At 38.1% G+C, this 16642-nt stretch overlaps 1 protein-coding gene across 2 annotated transcripts; it reads right to left on the bottom strand.

Annotated features, from left to right (window-relative positions):
* Window positions 1-598: 598 nt before the first annotated feature.
* LOC126336814 (probable 26S proteasome non-ATPase regulatory subunit 3) lies at window positions 599-15797 on the bottom strand. 2 transcript variants are annotated; one of them, XM_050000871.1, is made up of 2 exons: window positions 15346-15797; window positions 599-2266 (listed from the first exon to the last, which is right to left on the bottom strand). In XM_050000871.1, exon 2 carries the CDS (start codon window positions 2236-2238, stop codon window positions 739-741), a length of 1500 nt encoding a protein of 499 aa, XP_049856828.1. In that variant the 5' UTR covers window positions 2239-2266; window positions 15346-15797; the 3' UTR covers window positions 599-738. The 2 variants fall into 2 exon arrangements, with proteins under 2 accessions (XP_049856828.1, XP_049856829.1); XM_050000872.1 differs by having other exon boundaries at window positions 15342-15514.
* Window positions 15798-16642: the final 845 nt, after the last annotated feature.

Raw genomic sequence — 16642 nt, 5'->3', positions numbered from 1 at the left:
TACATTTGTTTCTGCTTTCCCCTTGTTGGCTGCTACTGGCTTAGTACTTAGATCTTATAATTATATAGCTGCTTCTCTTCCCCACAGTCGTGCATGCTTTTAAGGCTGTTCATTTGTTCTATCTGCTGATAGCAAAAATTGTACAAATGAAAATATTAACATATTCATCATCTTAAAGCTGTTGTGTATTCATTGTCTTAAAGCTGTTGCTCATTTTACTGTAGAGAAAAGGAAAAAACAATTGTTGCTATAAGTGTTTCATCCCTTAAGTTGTGTAACTATTTAGGGTGCAGCTCAATTTCAGTCAGTGTTGAAAGGCTAAAAACAATTTCTAACCAGGTAACATAAATGGGTGCTTTGTCCAAAAGTAACCAACGATTCTTCGTTTATTATATTTTTACAGCAAGCATGTGATTTCGTGTTCTAATTGCCTCATTTGTGTGTACTGAAAATCTAGCACGGAAAACTGTGAAACAAATTAACTTGTCAACCAATATTTTCCAAACTAAACAATACCTACTGCAAGAAGCAGCATTAGAAGATTGTAAATGATGTGAAGTCACTAAAAATGAAGTACAAAAATAATTTCTTAAATATATTCATTGTTTGTAAGGAAAAGTTTATTTTAATCAATGTAAAATAACTATATAATGCAACTCTGTAGATTAAACAGAGCAGGAAATTTTGTTAAATGAAACAAAACAAACATATGTTCATTAAAAACGACAATTACATAAATTATGGGAAACCATCATCATCTTCTTCAGCCATTTCCTTCGCCAACTCCATATCTTGTTGTTCTCGTTCCCTCCGTTCTTCTGCAGACTCCAGGTCTTTGCCATATGATTTTGGAGGATAACGCATGGCTTTTACACTTTGATTATGAAGTTCCAGACAAAATGATATACGCTGATGGAAAGCTAATTGAGGTTCTCTTGTACAATAAATATCAGTAGTTTCTTTACTACGCATATAACCTCTTTCACGATCTAATGTGGCCTCAATAACTCCATCTCTAATAGCCTTTGCGACAATGAACTCCGCATCCTCTGGTGAATCAAGCCCCAACTTCTTTGCTATGTCTGCTGGAGCAATTCGTGAGTACGACAAGCCCACAGACCTGATTGCTGTCTTGATGACATTGTGCCTCAAACGCAAAATTAATGTAAATGTATGATCTGCTCTAAATTGTGGACCAAAGTTTTCAAGTACTTCTCCAAAACGTTGAAGATTTCCCATGCGAACTGCCTGAGTAAGCTGGAAATAAGGTGCTAATGACCTCCTTAATGCAGCATGTCTGAAGATCTGTCGTTCTGGTATATCTCCCAAAAGTAATTCAACTGTGACAGCTAACTTTTGGACAGTCTGCCGGAACCCAACTGCTGCATTCTGTGGAGCTTTCCTTAATGCCTGAACAAGATTTTTATGTGCTGCTGAATATTCTAAACGGGCTGCTTTAATCCTGCCAAGATAATAAAAGAAACGGGCCCATTCATTGTTGCTAGCAGACTCTGGGAAAACTGATTTTGAAACCAGTTTGTCAGCTTGGTCATACAAGTTATAATGTAAATAGTTTCTAAGCAGACAGTTTATAAGGACACCTTGGCCTTCATAGTCATTCCGCAAAGTTGCAGTGCGTAGTCTAGAATGAAGAAATCCTCTAATTTTTTCTAACTGATTTGTAAGTTCATAGCTTCGTGAATGATAAAAATAGCACTTGGCAGTTACAAGGTCAAGAGTTCTTCTATTCTGTGCTGTCACTTTTTGCATAAGGAGGTCAGAGCATGTAACTGCATCTTCATACTTACGTCCATCAATCAACTTCAGAAGGACCAGTAGATGTATGTATGCATCAACCTCAGGCAGTAAAGGAGCAGTTGAACTTTTTCCACTACGCATTCGCTGGGATGTCGACCCTTCTGTTTCCATTGGCTCCTCCACAAAGTTTAACAATGCATCTTTCTCAGTTGCAGAGTGTGTGTAGAAACCAGTAATAATTCCTCTAAGGACAACAGAATTCAGTTTTCTTCGTGTATTTGGGAGAGATCGCAGTACTCTCAATATAAATCGAGGTTCCTTATTTTGTACCGCCTTTTCAATTTGCCTGGCATGTTCTCTGATATCCTGAATGCTCACAACATCACCATCTTTCTTCGCATCTCCAGCATCTCCCTCACCAGAAGGGCTGTCTGCATTCTTCATTTCAACATCAGCTGACTGTTCTGCCAGAGCCACCATGTTTTTCTTTTATAGTATGTTCAAAAATCTGTAACAAAGGTTGGAATTGTTCAAAACCAATATCTCTACTGTCTTAGTATGTTCATCCTAATTGTAAAGTGATAGATCATAATAAGATAGGGCCTACTTGACTAAAAATTTAAAATGAAACTTTTATTTTACATTCAAATAGCACAAATCAAGATTTAATAATATGGCCTAACTGCCCTTTGAGCAAATTATCAACACAGACATTAAGTTTTACACAAACATTGCTGAATGCAAAACATTTACTTGCACACAATTGATTCTCAATGATCGAAGTACTCCGAAATAATGGAATGAAAATCTTCATTCTTGAAATTATGAATTTTGTCGTCTTGGACATTCACAGATATTATATGTTAATAATGAGTTAAAAGGGTTCACCTTCCTGCAAGAACACAATTTCCCTTTTGTTCAATGTTTTCTTGCAATGAGGCAAATCCTCTTTGAGACATTATTTCTGAAAGCACGGATATAGCTCAAAATTCTGTTATGATAAATTACCATTGTTTGACATTTTTGTTTGACGAATGAAGTAAATTTTTTCTTGTGTGTGTGAATAACCTTTGCCGAAACATGTGACTTGACAATATTCTACACAAAATTTTCAGATGGTATTGGGATATAAACCATCTTCGGAAAAGGATAAAGCAGATAATTAAAATATGTGATACACCCTGAAAATCTGTTTTTATATGCAAAACATGTTAAGTGTGCTATACGACTACTTGGGTCCTCCAATAAGACCTTTGGGACAGTGACTGACTGGAGTTGCTGAATCTATAGAAATCAAATGACTTCACAGCTACTGATAGTAGTGAATTTCTGGGTGTTCTGCCAAGTTTCTGTTTCCATTTTCTGCACAATATTTCGACAACTGGCCCAGCCATCTTCTTCAGATGCTAAAGAGTTTTGCTGTTATGTGTACTCGCTGCCTGGACTCCAACCAGACTGAACTATTGTTCGTCTCATATCACTATCGACACCTTGTTGGAAGTTCAACGTACTGAGAGGTCTACCTTTCTTTTGGTGACGCTTATCCAACTTATGTATGTTACGGAACATCATCTCACCTCAAGAATGAAATGATGTGATCTCTCAGGATGGATGAAATGTCAACTTCTCTATACAATGACCTCTCTAACAAAGATGTTGAGAGGGACATAAGACCAGCAACAGTTCAGAGTCTGATTTGAGTCCAGACAATGAGTACACATAACAGCAAAACTCACAGCATCTGAAATAGATGGCTGGGTTGGTCATCAAAATATTGTGAATAAAATGGAAATAACAAGAATTTGGCAGAAAAATCACAAGTTCACTATTAATCAAGCATGACGAGAAAACCTAAAAGATCCAGTATTGATAGCTTTCTGACTGTTACCAATATGAAAGTAGGCAACAATGTGTTTACAGTGAGTAATTGGAAACCTGAAATGATATGCAGAATTAACATTGTGAAATTAAATTTTCTGTATGACTGAGTTAGAAATCCTCATCTTTATTGGCATTTTAGACGAATTAAGCAATGCTGTCTGCTAAATAAAGTTGGTAGCTACCAGTCAACATTGTTGACTTCTATTGATTCAGTTTGCAACATTAATCACTTCACCGTAAGTCTGCTTGGAGTGAACAAACAGTTTAAGCTAGTGTCATTGTACTATATGATCATCTTTGACTAAGATTAATCTTATTTGTGTGACCTTTAGTGTCACAGGTTTATGTAGTACATGTCAGGCATCACTTCATTATCTTTTATAGTCAAGACCGGAATAGTCTACTGTCTTTGAGGAAGCATAAAACCTTGAGAAACTGATTTTTTATCATCCGCTCTTACCAGATAAGTGCTTAAGGCTTTGTTTCCACTGGAGTGCTATATGAAGGGACACTCCTAAAACAGTAAAACAGGACACAGTGCAGAAAAAAGGGGACAACCACATCCAAGAGTAACTAAAGATAAATTACACGGGGCATGACCAGGTAGACTAGCAGAGGAGATATGGCACAGGGTATCCGGGCCCAGAATGCATCAGGAGACAGTTGAACCACAAACTATTGAACCCCAAAAGCAGTTAAAAATATTAGATCTGTGAAGAAAAACAACTTCATCTGAGGAAATGAACAACTAGTTCAACTGTCTGTAAGTTATCTGCCAACATCAGAGACACAGAATCCTTAAAGCCGTACTTGGAGACCCAGATGGAGGAGGTATTCCACCAGGCCAGGACCTACTGTCTCTAAGACTCCACAACCATAACATGGGAGTTGTTCAGTAAGATCCAAAACTACAGGTTAATCTATTATGGCCAACATCGAGGTGACATAGGATGGTGAGTTAGTTCTGAGGGAAATGGAAGGGTTGGGTTGGGTTAGGTTAGGTTGTGTGGGGGAATATACTAAACAGTGAAGTCATTGGTATCATCAGATTAGGGAAGGAATTCGCTCGTGCCCTTTCAAAGGAGCCATCCCAGCATTTGCCTGAAGCAACTTAGGGAAATCACGGAAAAATTAAATCAGGATGGCCGGACATGGGATTGAACAGTCGTCATCCTGAATGTGAGACCAGTGTGCTAACCACTGCGCTACCTCACTCGGTAGAGAAATGGAAGGAGTAGTGCAATACAGTGGTCTTGACCGTGCTTAGCTCGCCAGGAGTGGGCAGCAGTCCACCAGATGTTCCATTCTGAGTTAGTAGAGGTCTTATTTACAAATAAAAATCTGCATCTGGGATCATCAAAGCAAATGCTGGGTGAATAATCACTCGTCCAACCAAACAGTCTGTCAGTTCATTCCCTGTCATACCCATACGACTTGGGACCCAGAGAAAGACAATCCAGGTACTCTTGACACAGGGTAGAGAGAACAACATTATTAAAGAATATTACAGACTGACAAGATTACCATCAATCAATAGACTGGAGGCTGCTCACTGGGCCACTACAAAATAAAACACAGCTGAGGGATGTCTCTCTAACAAAACTTAGGGCTCTTAATGACTACTGGTTTTGCCATAACAAAACAGTACCTATTCCTGGCAATGATGGTTGTTCCAACTGGTGGGAGCTGTAAAAGCATACCCCATGCTATCCATGGCATGACTGGAAATGACAGCAGCATCTTGATACTCCTGAAGAACCAAGAGGGCATATGCTGAAAGGTTGGTCACGTGGTTGACAAACTTCATGTCACGGAAATAGATCCTAATTCATGGTCTGCATATAGATCAAGGAGGCATGCACAACAAGACTACATGGGGAACACAATCTATGGAAAGGGGGGAGAGGGGAAGATAGGCAGAGGCTCCAGCATAAGGTCTTTAAGGGAAATTCCAACTGGGATACCCACCCAACAGAAAGTGTCAGAGGACAGACAACTCCTGTATGAAAAAATAATTCACTAAGTTGGATCATTAGTAAATTGTACAATGATTGCATAAGTCAGCAAGAGTTGATATCAACAGAACTGAAGAGGTAAGGCCCCTGCTTCGATATGGAGACCCTCTACAGGACAAGTCTGGAAGGCACTGGCCAGTCATATTCCACGATGATGCACTGGATACAATGATTTCAAAGCCATGGGTGCCGCTTCACCATAGACTAGCTGAAACATGACCAGGGACTGGTAAATGTAGAGGAGAGTAGTGCGATACACGTAGCAAGGGGGGGGGGGGGGGGTTGGGGTGGAAGCAGAGAGCTTCATGCTGTCCCATGCAGCTGGTGTTCAGTGGCAGCTGTGTCATCTATTTTATCAGGTAGGAGTTCTAAAAATTGGGATGTGCTGGCGACCCAAGTAGAGTCCCCTGTCAAGGTGAACTGAGGTACTATGGGAATTGCACAACTTGCATTTCGCAAGAGACAACTGGAATTAACGGGAAAGTGTCCAAGCAGAGGCCCTTTGGACGACTCAGTCCAGTGACAGACAGGAAACAATTTGAAGACCAGATATGCTCTCAGAATTTTAACAAAGCTCATTATCTGCAGCCGTGTCTCCAGAAACGATTGTGAGGCCCATGGTTCTACCAGCATAACACTTTGTAACGAATACTTTGAAGTTTCTGTAACAGGCTATATCAAAACTTTGTAGACATACGCCCCAAGGTTGAGAACTATAGGGACCCCACAAATGAAGCAGGGGTTTCCTACACACAATTGGCTGGTGTGTAATGTAAACAAAGCCTGTTAAGATGAGAGGACTCTCAATCTAGTTGACATAATGACAGTTGCAGGAAACTATACATTAGTGCAAGACGCAAATAATTGCTCCCAGGCCCCAGTGAAAACAAAATTCCAGCAATCAACCACAGAAATGTCCATAACAAAGTATCAGTCTGCAGTTCTTCTAAAAATCATTGAAATTTGTATAATATGAGGTTTAGAAGCTGGTTATTAATTGAAATTGATAGCAGTACAGTTTTTGGGATTAAATATGAGTCCACATCGAAAGGAAAAGCTACTGAACAACATAGCACATGTAATAGTCATAGTAGAAATAGAAGTTCCACACTACATCCTTAGGACTAAGCTCTGTATCAGGGGCGAGGATACATCTATGACTGGAGTTGTCCTATTGAAAACCAGTTTCACACCAAGATACAACCAAAAGCTTTAGAAACAACCTTACTTCACCGAGGGCATAGTCCATATCAATTCAGGCAGGCTAGGAAAAAAATCTTACTTTCATAGTCTTGGATGTTATTGAATGTGGCATATGTTAAAATGAAGGACTAAGTAAAGAACACACATTTTCTTGTTTTCTATAAAAAAAAATTCTGGACCAAGATACAGCCCTCCAAAGATGACAATGTGCATACTATTTTGAAGATGCAAATTTTGGAAAAAATTTTAAAATGTTGTATCTATGGAACAGTTCTAGATTTTTTTTATGTGAAAGATAACTGCTTTATGATTTCAAAGAAATCCTCCATTTGGACTTATCTGTCAAAGTTCTTTTACTATAGTGCTCTGATTTTTTATAATTTACAGATTTTTTTTCAAAAATGCCAATCCATATTTTTTTTATTTTTTCTGTTGATTAGTACCATATAGTTCAACATTCTCTGTAAAGGAGAGCTTCCACTTGTAGGTTGTACAGGTTTTATGAACAACTGAATTTTTTGCCATACATCCCCCACCAAACCTGTTTTATTATCACATAACAGGCCCATAAAAATCAAAACCTAGCCCTTTTTAACAATTTTATTTTTGAAAAATGAGTAAGAGACTCATTTTTCAAGCATTTTAAATGGTTCGAAAATGTATGTGAAAGGCACAAAGACTTAAAGGTTTAAATTTATACAACTTCTGTGCCCTCTGTTTTGTACTGAAATTAACCAGTCAATGAATTAAAAATGTGTTCTACATCTACATCCATACTCCGCAATCCACCATACGGTGCATGGTGGAGGGTCCCTCATACCACAACTAGCATCTTCTCTCTCTGTTCCACTCCCAAACAGAACAAGGGAAAAATGACTGCTTATATGCCTCTGTACGAGCCCTAATCTCTCTTATCTTTGTGGTCTTTCCGAGAAAATTAAGTTGGCAGCAGTAAAATTGTACTGCTGTCAGCCTCAAATGCTGGTTCTCTAAATTTCCTCAGTAGCGATTCACAAAAAGAACGCCTCCTTTCCTTCAGACTCCCACCCGAGTTCCTGAAGCATTTCCGTAACACTCGCATGATGATCAAACGTACCAGTAACAAATCTAGTAGCCCACCTCTGAATTGCTTCTATGTCCTCCCTCAATCCGGCCTGATAGGGATCACGAATGCTCGAGCAGTACTCAAGAATAAGTAGCATTAGTGTTTTATAGGCGGCATCCTTTACAGATGAACCACATCTTCCCAAAATTCTACCAATGAACCAAAGACGACAATCTGCCTTCCCCACAACTATTACATGCTTGTCCCACTTCATATCGCTCTGCAATGCTACGCCCAAATATTTAATAGATGTGACTGTGTCAAGAGGTACACTACCAACGGAGTATTCAAACATTATGGGATTCTTTTTCCTATTCATCTGCATTAATTTACATTTATCTATATTTAGATTTAGCTGCCATTCTTTACACCAATTACAAATTCTGTCCAAGTCATCTTCTATCCTCCTACAGTAACTCAATGACGACACCTTCCCGTACACCACAGCATCATCAGCAAACAGCTGCACATTGCTATCCACCCTATCCAAAAGATCATTTATGTAGATAGAAAACAACAGCGGACCTACCACACTTCCCTGGGGCATTCCAGGTGATACCCTCACCTCCCATGAACACTCACTATCAAGGACAACATACAGGGTTCTATTACTTAAGAAGCCATTGAGCCAGTCACATATTTAGGAACCAATCCCATATGCTCATACCTTAGTTAGGAGTCGGCAGTGGGGCACCGAGTGAAACGCTTTCCGGAAATCAAGGCATATGGCATCCGTCTGATACCCTTCCATCCATGGTTTGCAAGATATCATGTGAAAAAAGGGCAAGTTGTGTTTCACAGGAGCGATGCTTTCTAAAGCTGTGTTGATGCATGGACAGCAACTTCTCTGTCTCAAGTTTTTATATTCGAACTGAGAATATGTTTGAGACTCCTGCAAGAAACTGGTCTGTAATTTTGAGGATCCGTCCTTCTACCATTCTTAGATACAGGCGTTACCTGTACTTTTTTCTAGTTGCTCGGGACTTTACGTTGGACAAGAGATTCTCGATAAATGCAAGCTAAGTAAGGAGCCAATGCAGTAGAGTACTCTCTGTAAAACTGAATTGGAATCCCATCAGGACCTGGCGATTTATTTATTTTCAACCCATTCTGATGCTTCACAACCCCAGGGATGTCTATCATTATGTCCTCCATATGGGAATCTGTACAAGACTCAAACGGCGGTATGTTTTGTACGATCCTCCTGCGTGAAAGATTTCTCAAATGCTAAATTACACTGCTTCAGTATTTTCCTTTGATATAGTGAGGTGTCTTCCTGTTGAACCAATAGGAACTGGATCACTTATCTTCAAAACATTGTGAACAGGAAGTGAGCACTGGTGGTGTTGTTCCAGTCCTTCAGCTGGAAACCTAAATCCCGCAGCTGGTCCATGTGGTAGCATAAAGTTGACTACAATTTTGTTTAACTCATAACTGGTGTCTATAATCTCTGCAATCCACCAGCTGCAGTCATACACATATGCCACAAACATCCCCCTTCTCATGTTGTGAATCTGAATATTATCCTGCTGTTTCTGAGGTGTTGGTCAAACCAATGAAATTTCTTCTTTCTAGCTCTTTAAAGTGAGTGTAATATGAGTTCGCCCATATTTTGAGTACAAAAATGTGGTTTCTGAATTCCTTTCACAGGAGTAGTTTGTTTGGACCATTTTTCTTTTTTCTGCTCATGGAATCCTTGATTTCCTCTTTGAACAAAAGAACGAGGGCTTTTGAGTATAAGATTTCATGACTCTCGTAAAATCCTCAGCATTCTAATTGCAGCTATATTTGGTCTGGAAAGATTATGTTTTGTAGCTTGGTGCTTCAGCAGGCTTCCTACACCATCACAAGACCCCTTCCCATGGCCAGTAGCACTATATACCCAATCAGTTGGCACAAGTGACTTAATTCAAACGGCCAGTAATGATTTTTAAAATCACTAGGAGCACTATCAGAAATAATGATGATCTTCTCTGCCCCTGTTTCAAGTTGAAGAATTTTGTGTATTGCTAGAAAAGCATGTGCTGAGTCATGTCCTGTGCCATCATTTATAACTTCAATACTTGTGATATTATTTTGAAAATATGTCACTCCTGAAAAAATTGAAACCTGGTAATTACTCCAATGATACCATTTTACTTCTTGTGGGAGAATTATAGATCAGTTCTCAGTAAAATCAGGCGAATCACTAAAGATAGTTCTTCAGCCTGTACACATTCTTTCACTTCTGCATTGTGTTGTTGCTGCAATTTCTTCAGATGTTGGTGTGTTTCTGCTTTCACTGACCATTTACCAAGTTCTTCAATGAAACTGTCAAAGGCAACAGTTTTCTTAATTAGTTTATTTTCCTTCCATGTTGCAGGATTTAATTTCTGCAGAGTTCTAAATCTTCCAGGCCAAGTGTCTGTAAAGACAGTCCTGCCTTTCCTGGGCAGTCACCACATTCTTGAAACAAACAAGTGTCTCGCTTTACATTGCAGACTACTAATGACTTCACACACCCAACCAAGGTGTCATGTCAAGTGCTCCAGTAAGTTCTTCAAAGTTACCACACAAAGTTTGAAACTCGCGCAGTACTCGCATAAACAGACATCTCTAGGTGCGTGTGGAGCTACCCACTTAAGTCACAGTGCATAAAATTTTGATCTTCCAATATGTGAACTTGTATATTTGCTCTTATAAATGGTAAAGGTTTCTTTAATACTGCGAGTCATGTACCCCTTCACTTACACAGTATTTTGACCTTCAACTGTTATAGTGTCTTTTTTGTTGTGACTCTGGCAAGAACAGTCCCACTTATCTTCTGGATAAAATGACTCCACTATTTGAACTTGAGCTGCTTCTACAAGATGACCATAGTAGGCATCTGGCCTTCTTCCAAAGACTCCTTTTCACAGATCTCACATTTCTTGATTTGTCTACCATAAACTTTTATACTGATGGAATGTGGTCCAAAATTGTTTTCTTTGAAAATGCCTCTGGATTAATAGTTAAAAACTTGCACCTTTTCACTGTAGGATGCACACTATTCAACAGCTGAATTGATATTTGTGAAAAATTCCTGGCAAGAGGTGCAGGATTGCTGTGTTTCATTTTCTTCTGAAGATGGAATTTCTACTTCGATCACGGGGGTTAGTTTTGCTGTAGTGTATTTATCCATGGCTTTCGTGATATTTCTGCACTTTCTTGATGCATAGAGCTTATGACTCGACTTCATTGACCACGGTTTCTTAACAGTTCTAACACATACCTCTGTAGTTAACTGATTCAGGGTATTTATTTCTTCCTCTATTGATGCAAAATCTGTATCATCTGCACCATGCGAGGCTCCACCTTCTTCAGATCTATCATTGTAGTTATTCTGTCAAAACATTTAGAACACAAGAAGTCATCACTGGAAACACTTTCGCTTTGAAACAGGGTCTTCGAATGAGAACATTTATTCCCTACCTGTACAAAGTGATTTTTGTCTTATATATAACTCTTATGGATATGCAAAAAGTCAGCATACTTCACTCTCCTGTGACATTTCAAACAGTCCTTTTCAGAAAACACACTGCAATTCTGTCACCTCGCGAAAACACAGAACTCACTGGGTGGTCTCAGATTTCTTAGAAGCCTTTTCAAGCAAACACATTAACGCTGAACAACTACAAGACAGAAACCTGCAATTAACCACCACGACTATGAAACTGAGAAGAAACTACAATGAAATTTAAGAAATAACTGCAACAATGAAAGTGAAAAGAAATAACTGCAACAAAGAAAGTGATACAAAACAACTGCAACAATGACAATAGAAATAAACACTGTAAAAAAAAAAAACAAAAAAAAAACCCACACTTCAGTGAAGACATGTGTTACCACTGAAAGTTAAAAAAAAAGATTATTTAAAATAAAACCTGTCCAACTTAAAAGCAAAAGCTCTCCTTTACAGAGAATATAGTACTACATGGTACTAATCAACAGAAAAAATTTAACTCTTCTGGATTGTCACTTTTGAAAAAAAAAAAAAAAAAATTCTGTAAAGTATTAAAAAAATTCAAAAGGTGGCAGTAAAAGAACTTTGACAAAATGTCCATATGGAGGATATTATTGCTATCATAAAGCAATTATCTTTCAAATAATAATAAAAACACAAAACATTTAGAACTGTTAGAGATACACGGTTAAATTTTTTTTTTCCAAAATTCACATCTTCAAAATGGTGTTCACAGTGTCACCTTTGGAGGCCTTTATCCCAGGGAAATAATTTTTTTGGAGGGGGCGAGGATGTGTTTTCTTACTTACTCCTGAATTTTAACATCCGTTAAATTCAATAATATCCAAGACTATGAAGGTAGCTGCCCTGCCAGAAGTGATACGGATTATGCTAATACATATGCTCCTCAATCACATTATCATCACTGGAGGAGACTTGAATCATCCAGCAATCACTCGTGATTTTAAGTGTTGGGCATGACAAGACATGCAATATAATACTAAATGTTTTCTGTGAATTGCAGTGAAGTGCACTTACAATGTACCACCACTGTTTCAATGGCGATGCTGTTGCTGTTAATGGGGAAGTAAAAACGACAAATTGTGTGCTGGTTGTGAGCAGCCAATTGGAATGTTTATTTGTAACTTCATATGGGTCATAAATAAAGTTAGCTAGTAGTTTGTTCCATTAGGTTGTAATTTAACCACATCATCAGAATTTTTGGCATTATTGGAAATAAGAACAAGTGATTATTGTAATTATGAACGTATATCTCGGGCTAACCTACACATTACTTTATGATGACAGTCTATTTTCGTGCTGGCTTCATCAACTCACAACCAGATGACCACATTTCAACCTTGGTCTCGGGCTACACTACAGATCGGTCTATCGGCAAATCTAGTTTTCTTCCTGCTCATAATTTCTGCCAAAAGAAATCAGATTCAGCAATTCTCCTTGGGTACAAAATTCTGTCATCTGATTGGCTATGACCAAAGGAAACAAACTGCCAACAGCAATATGCAGCACAAGAGTCTGTTTATTCTAAGTGCATTTTTGCCTACCTGGCCTCTGTTGCCATTAATACAGTGAAAAGATGGAAAAAGAACTTTTATTTATGGGCAGGAATTTTTAGAGGAAATCTGGCTTTAGTTGATAGATATGTACCCAGCAGAACAGTTCATAATTGGGGGTCCCACGATGTTTACAGTCTCTCTAAATAAGCTTCTGAACAGTGGCTATTGCACAATAAATGTAAAAGTATACCACTATCATTAGAGAGATGTTGAATGAGGAGTGTAAGAAGAACATGGTGAAGTCCTCAATGACTACTAACGCAGAATCTTATCAAAAGCTCTCTCACAAAACATGGAAAAATGGTTGACATATGTAAATGCTGTCAGTGGCCAAATGCTCACAAATACAGGTAACTTGTTTAAATGTTCATAAATTTAAAACTGCACACTTCATAAAATTCAAAAATAGTGTCTATAACAAATGAAACAAAATGAAGTAAAAGTTTTTCACACAGATGTAGCATTTCCCGATGCTTTTTAGCACAACAAAGTGCACTAACAATAATGCATTTGGGGGAGGTCTTTAAGTTGGTGTATCACAAACTGCATGTATGTCAGGCTTGAACCTCACTTGTAGTTTGCAAAAGTGTTACAGCTACTGTTTGATGCATTTAAGCACAATCTCAGTTCAAAAGTAAAGGAGATGAATGTATGGCAAGTTGAATCTCTCAAACTGTATCATTAGTTATTACCAGGTAGTTCATTCATTGAATTAAAGCTGCAAAATCCGTTTGTCAATGATTCCCAGTTCTGTTACACTAAAATGTATTATTCTAATTTTTGTTCACTGTGTAACTTCGAGCTGTCACGTTTGTTGTTGGCTGATTATGGTTTGCTTTGCTGAAATAATGTCGTCGTTTAGTTGGTACACCACAATCATTGTTTGCTGCTCAAATCAATGCCGGCTACAAGAAACATGTCAGAAAAACAAATCAGGGAATACTCATGTATTTTGCACAAGATTTTTACTTATTTACAATAGTTACTATTCTACTGCAGGTCGCTTCATCAAAACAAAAAGTGTCTACAGTATTTACTAATACTGATAATAATACGCCTAGTCAACCTATAAACCTAAATTACATAGGCTAATATCTACATTTCGTAATATTACTACAAACACATACTTTGATTAATTCTGCCAAAAAAAAGTCTGTAGCATATTTAGAGTTGGCCATCATTTCTACATCTCCTACTATACTGTGCAAACCACTGTGAACTTTGTGGCACAGGGCGCTTATCATTGTTCTGGTTATTAGGGTTTCTTTCCATTACACTTAAGTATGAAGTGCGGAAATAACGACTGCCTCAGTGTGACTATGCTACTATTAAGTCTAATATTGTCTTCAAGTCCCCTATGAGAATGAAATGTACGAACTGTGACATTTTCCTAGATCCCTCACCCATTACTGGTTCTGGAAAATATGTATGTAGGTCTTCAAGCGCCTGCAGGTTGGAGTTTCTCGACAGTTCACTGGTGCTAGCCTGTGAGTTAAGACAAATCACTCACTACTTGCGTTGCCACTATTTGTGTTATGTTCATCACTCAGCAATTAGTCCTGTTTTGTATGGCTCTCCAACACTTGGGATATTCTAGAATGAGATGCGAAAGTACGGTCTATTTTCCGCGTAATCTGTTTTGTACACCGACACAATTTTCATGTATCCTGCCAGTGAACTGAAGGCTCCCACCTTCTTTACCTACAACTAACCACTCAACTTCGTATCACAACAAATCTATACACTACTGTATTTTTGCTGGTTTTCGTATTAATAGTTATGATGCAATATGAAATTTAAAAAAATAGTTTCCGTGATACGCCGCATTAAATATAAGTCCGAAATGTGGCATTTTATGTAGGGTTTGTTGTGCTGGGATGGCGTATAAAATGATTCAACGCCTATCTTCAATGCAGAACACTGTAATGAAGAATATAATTATTTTTCGATAGCGGATATATGTTTTCAAAAATAATTTAACTAACGTTCCCTTCTCGAACATGATTAAATCTTTAAAACGTTTTGTTAGTACACGAAACATCTGCGATTCAAAATGAAGCTTCCAAATATTTTTTACCAACACATCAACTGTAACGCAGTTGAAACTCAAACATGATAAGGCACTTTGAAAGGTAAACATTCCTTGCAAGAGCTTTAGACACACAAACAAATATAAGCAGAGCATTATTGACATCCCCTATTTCATTAAATTACTGTTGCAATGTACACAAGACATTCCTAAAATTACATGATTAAGAAACTTCACAGGCTGCTCTCGGTTGCATTTCATACATTTCACATAAACTGCAAATAGCACTCACTCACACGATGTAGTTTGAAGCGTAAAACTTGTTCTCCCGCGAGGCAGGGAACCTGCGGGATATCCCTGACAAAGCTGTCGTACGAGACGCAAATTTCACACTTCCATGCAAACAATCACAACTTGCTTCGTAAGCTTCGTCAGAGATGTTACTGCTTGATCAAGAATATCTTCGAAACAAAGTTAAGATCAAAGCACAGATCACAGATAAAATAGACTGCGCATGACGTCACTTTACTGAAACCGTGACCGACGATTCTCGTGTGCCTCGACTGAAACCAAAATCTAAGTCACGTGACTCCAAGCACGAAGCCGAGCATGTCATTACGCATTTATAGTGCAAAATATATGACATTTTTGTTACAGATCATATGCTGTGCTGTTTATGAAGCAGAAGTAATGACCTCCACATATGCTCGGACAAGTCTTGTTTTGTATCCTGGTGATTAAGTAAACTGATGGAAATCTCAGTTGTGAAATTGAACTACAACACTTGCAGAGATATTTCCATGAGCTGAAAGTTAGAATGTATGTTGATCGTTGGCTATAAAACTTGGTGAAAGAGTAACGTTTTAAAATGGTAGAACGTTAATATCTAACTCACTACAGGAATTCTCTACAATATTTACTAATATATTATGTCCATTGTTTTGGTATCTGCACTTGATTAAGCGGGAGTCATAACGTAGAAACGCTTGTTATGTGGAAAGACTGACATTATGGATATAAAAGATTTTCATTTCTTATAAAACCGTAATGAAACATTTCATACATATTGTTGAAGAATCGTCAGAAAATTAATGCTGCCTGTCAAACCGATAGTTCGTCTTCTGCTCCTGTGGACGCAGTGAATTAAGACTGACAGTGTAACATAAGCAGGCAGTCACCATATAACTATAGTTCTGTGTTTTATGAAAAGAACTGTCAATACTTTTCAAATGGTCACGTGTAACAACGATAATCATCCCATTAATATTAGGAATTTCGGAAAAACTAAATTAACTATACTGATACATTGTGTGTAGTAGCAATACAAGTCATTTTATTGTTAAAATGAATGCATGATTTTAGGTTTGAATAAGAAAAACTGTCAGCCCCACCTCGCAATGATAGAGATTCGGCTTGCTATAACGAGTTTAACTTGCTTTTCCGAGTCACATAACAGATTTTGCTTTCAAACGTCGACATAGCAGAGAATGGTGAGTTCGCAGTCTATATTATCTATGGCCTATGGTATAAATAGTTCCACAGACATGTCTGTGGGAGGTTCTAACCTCCTTGGTTGAGTGCAACCATAGATTT

This window comes from Schistocerca gregaria, chromosome 2 (genome assembly GCF_023897955.1).
Source record: "Schistocerca gregaria isolate iqSchGreg1 chromosome 2, iqSchGreg1.2, whole genome shotgun sequence".
In the NCBI taxonomy this organism is placed as follows: Eukaryota; Metazoa; Arthropoda; class Insecta; order Orthoptera; family Acrididae; genus Schistocerca; species Schistocerca gregaria.
This window is presented reverse-complemented; position numbering and strand designations above follow the sequence as displayed.

Excerpts from the sequence above, each read along its gene's own strand:
- LOC126336814 (XM_050000871.1), bottom strand. The coding sequence starts at position 2,238 with ATGGTGGCTCTGGCAGAACAGTCAGCTGATGTTGAAATGAAGAATGCA.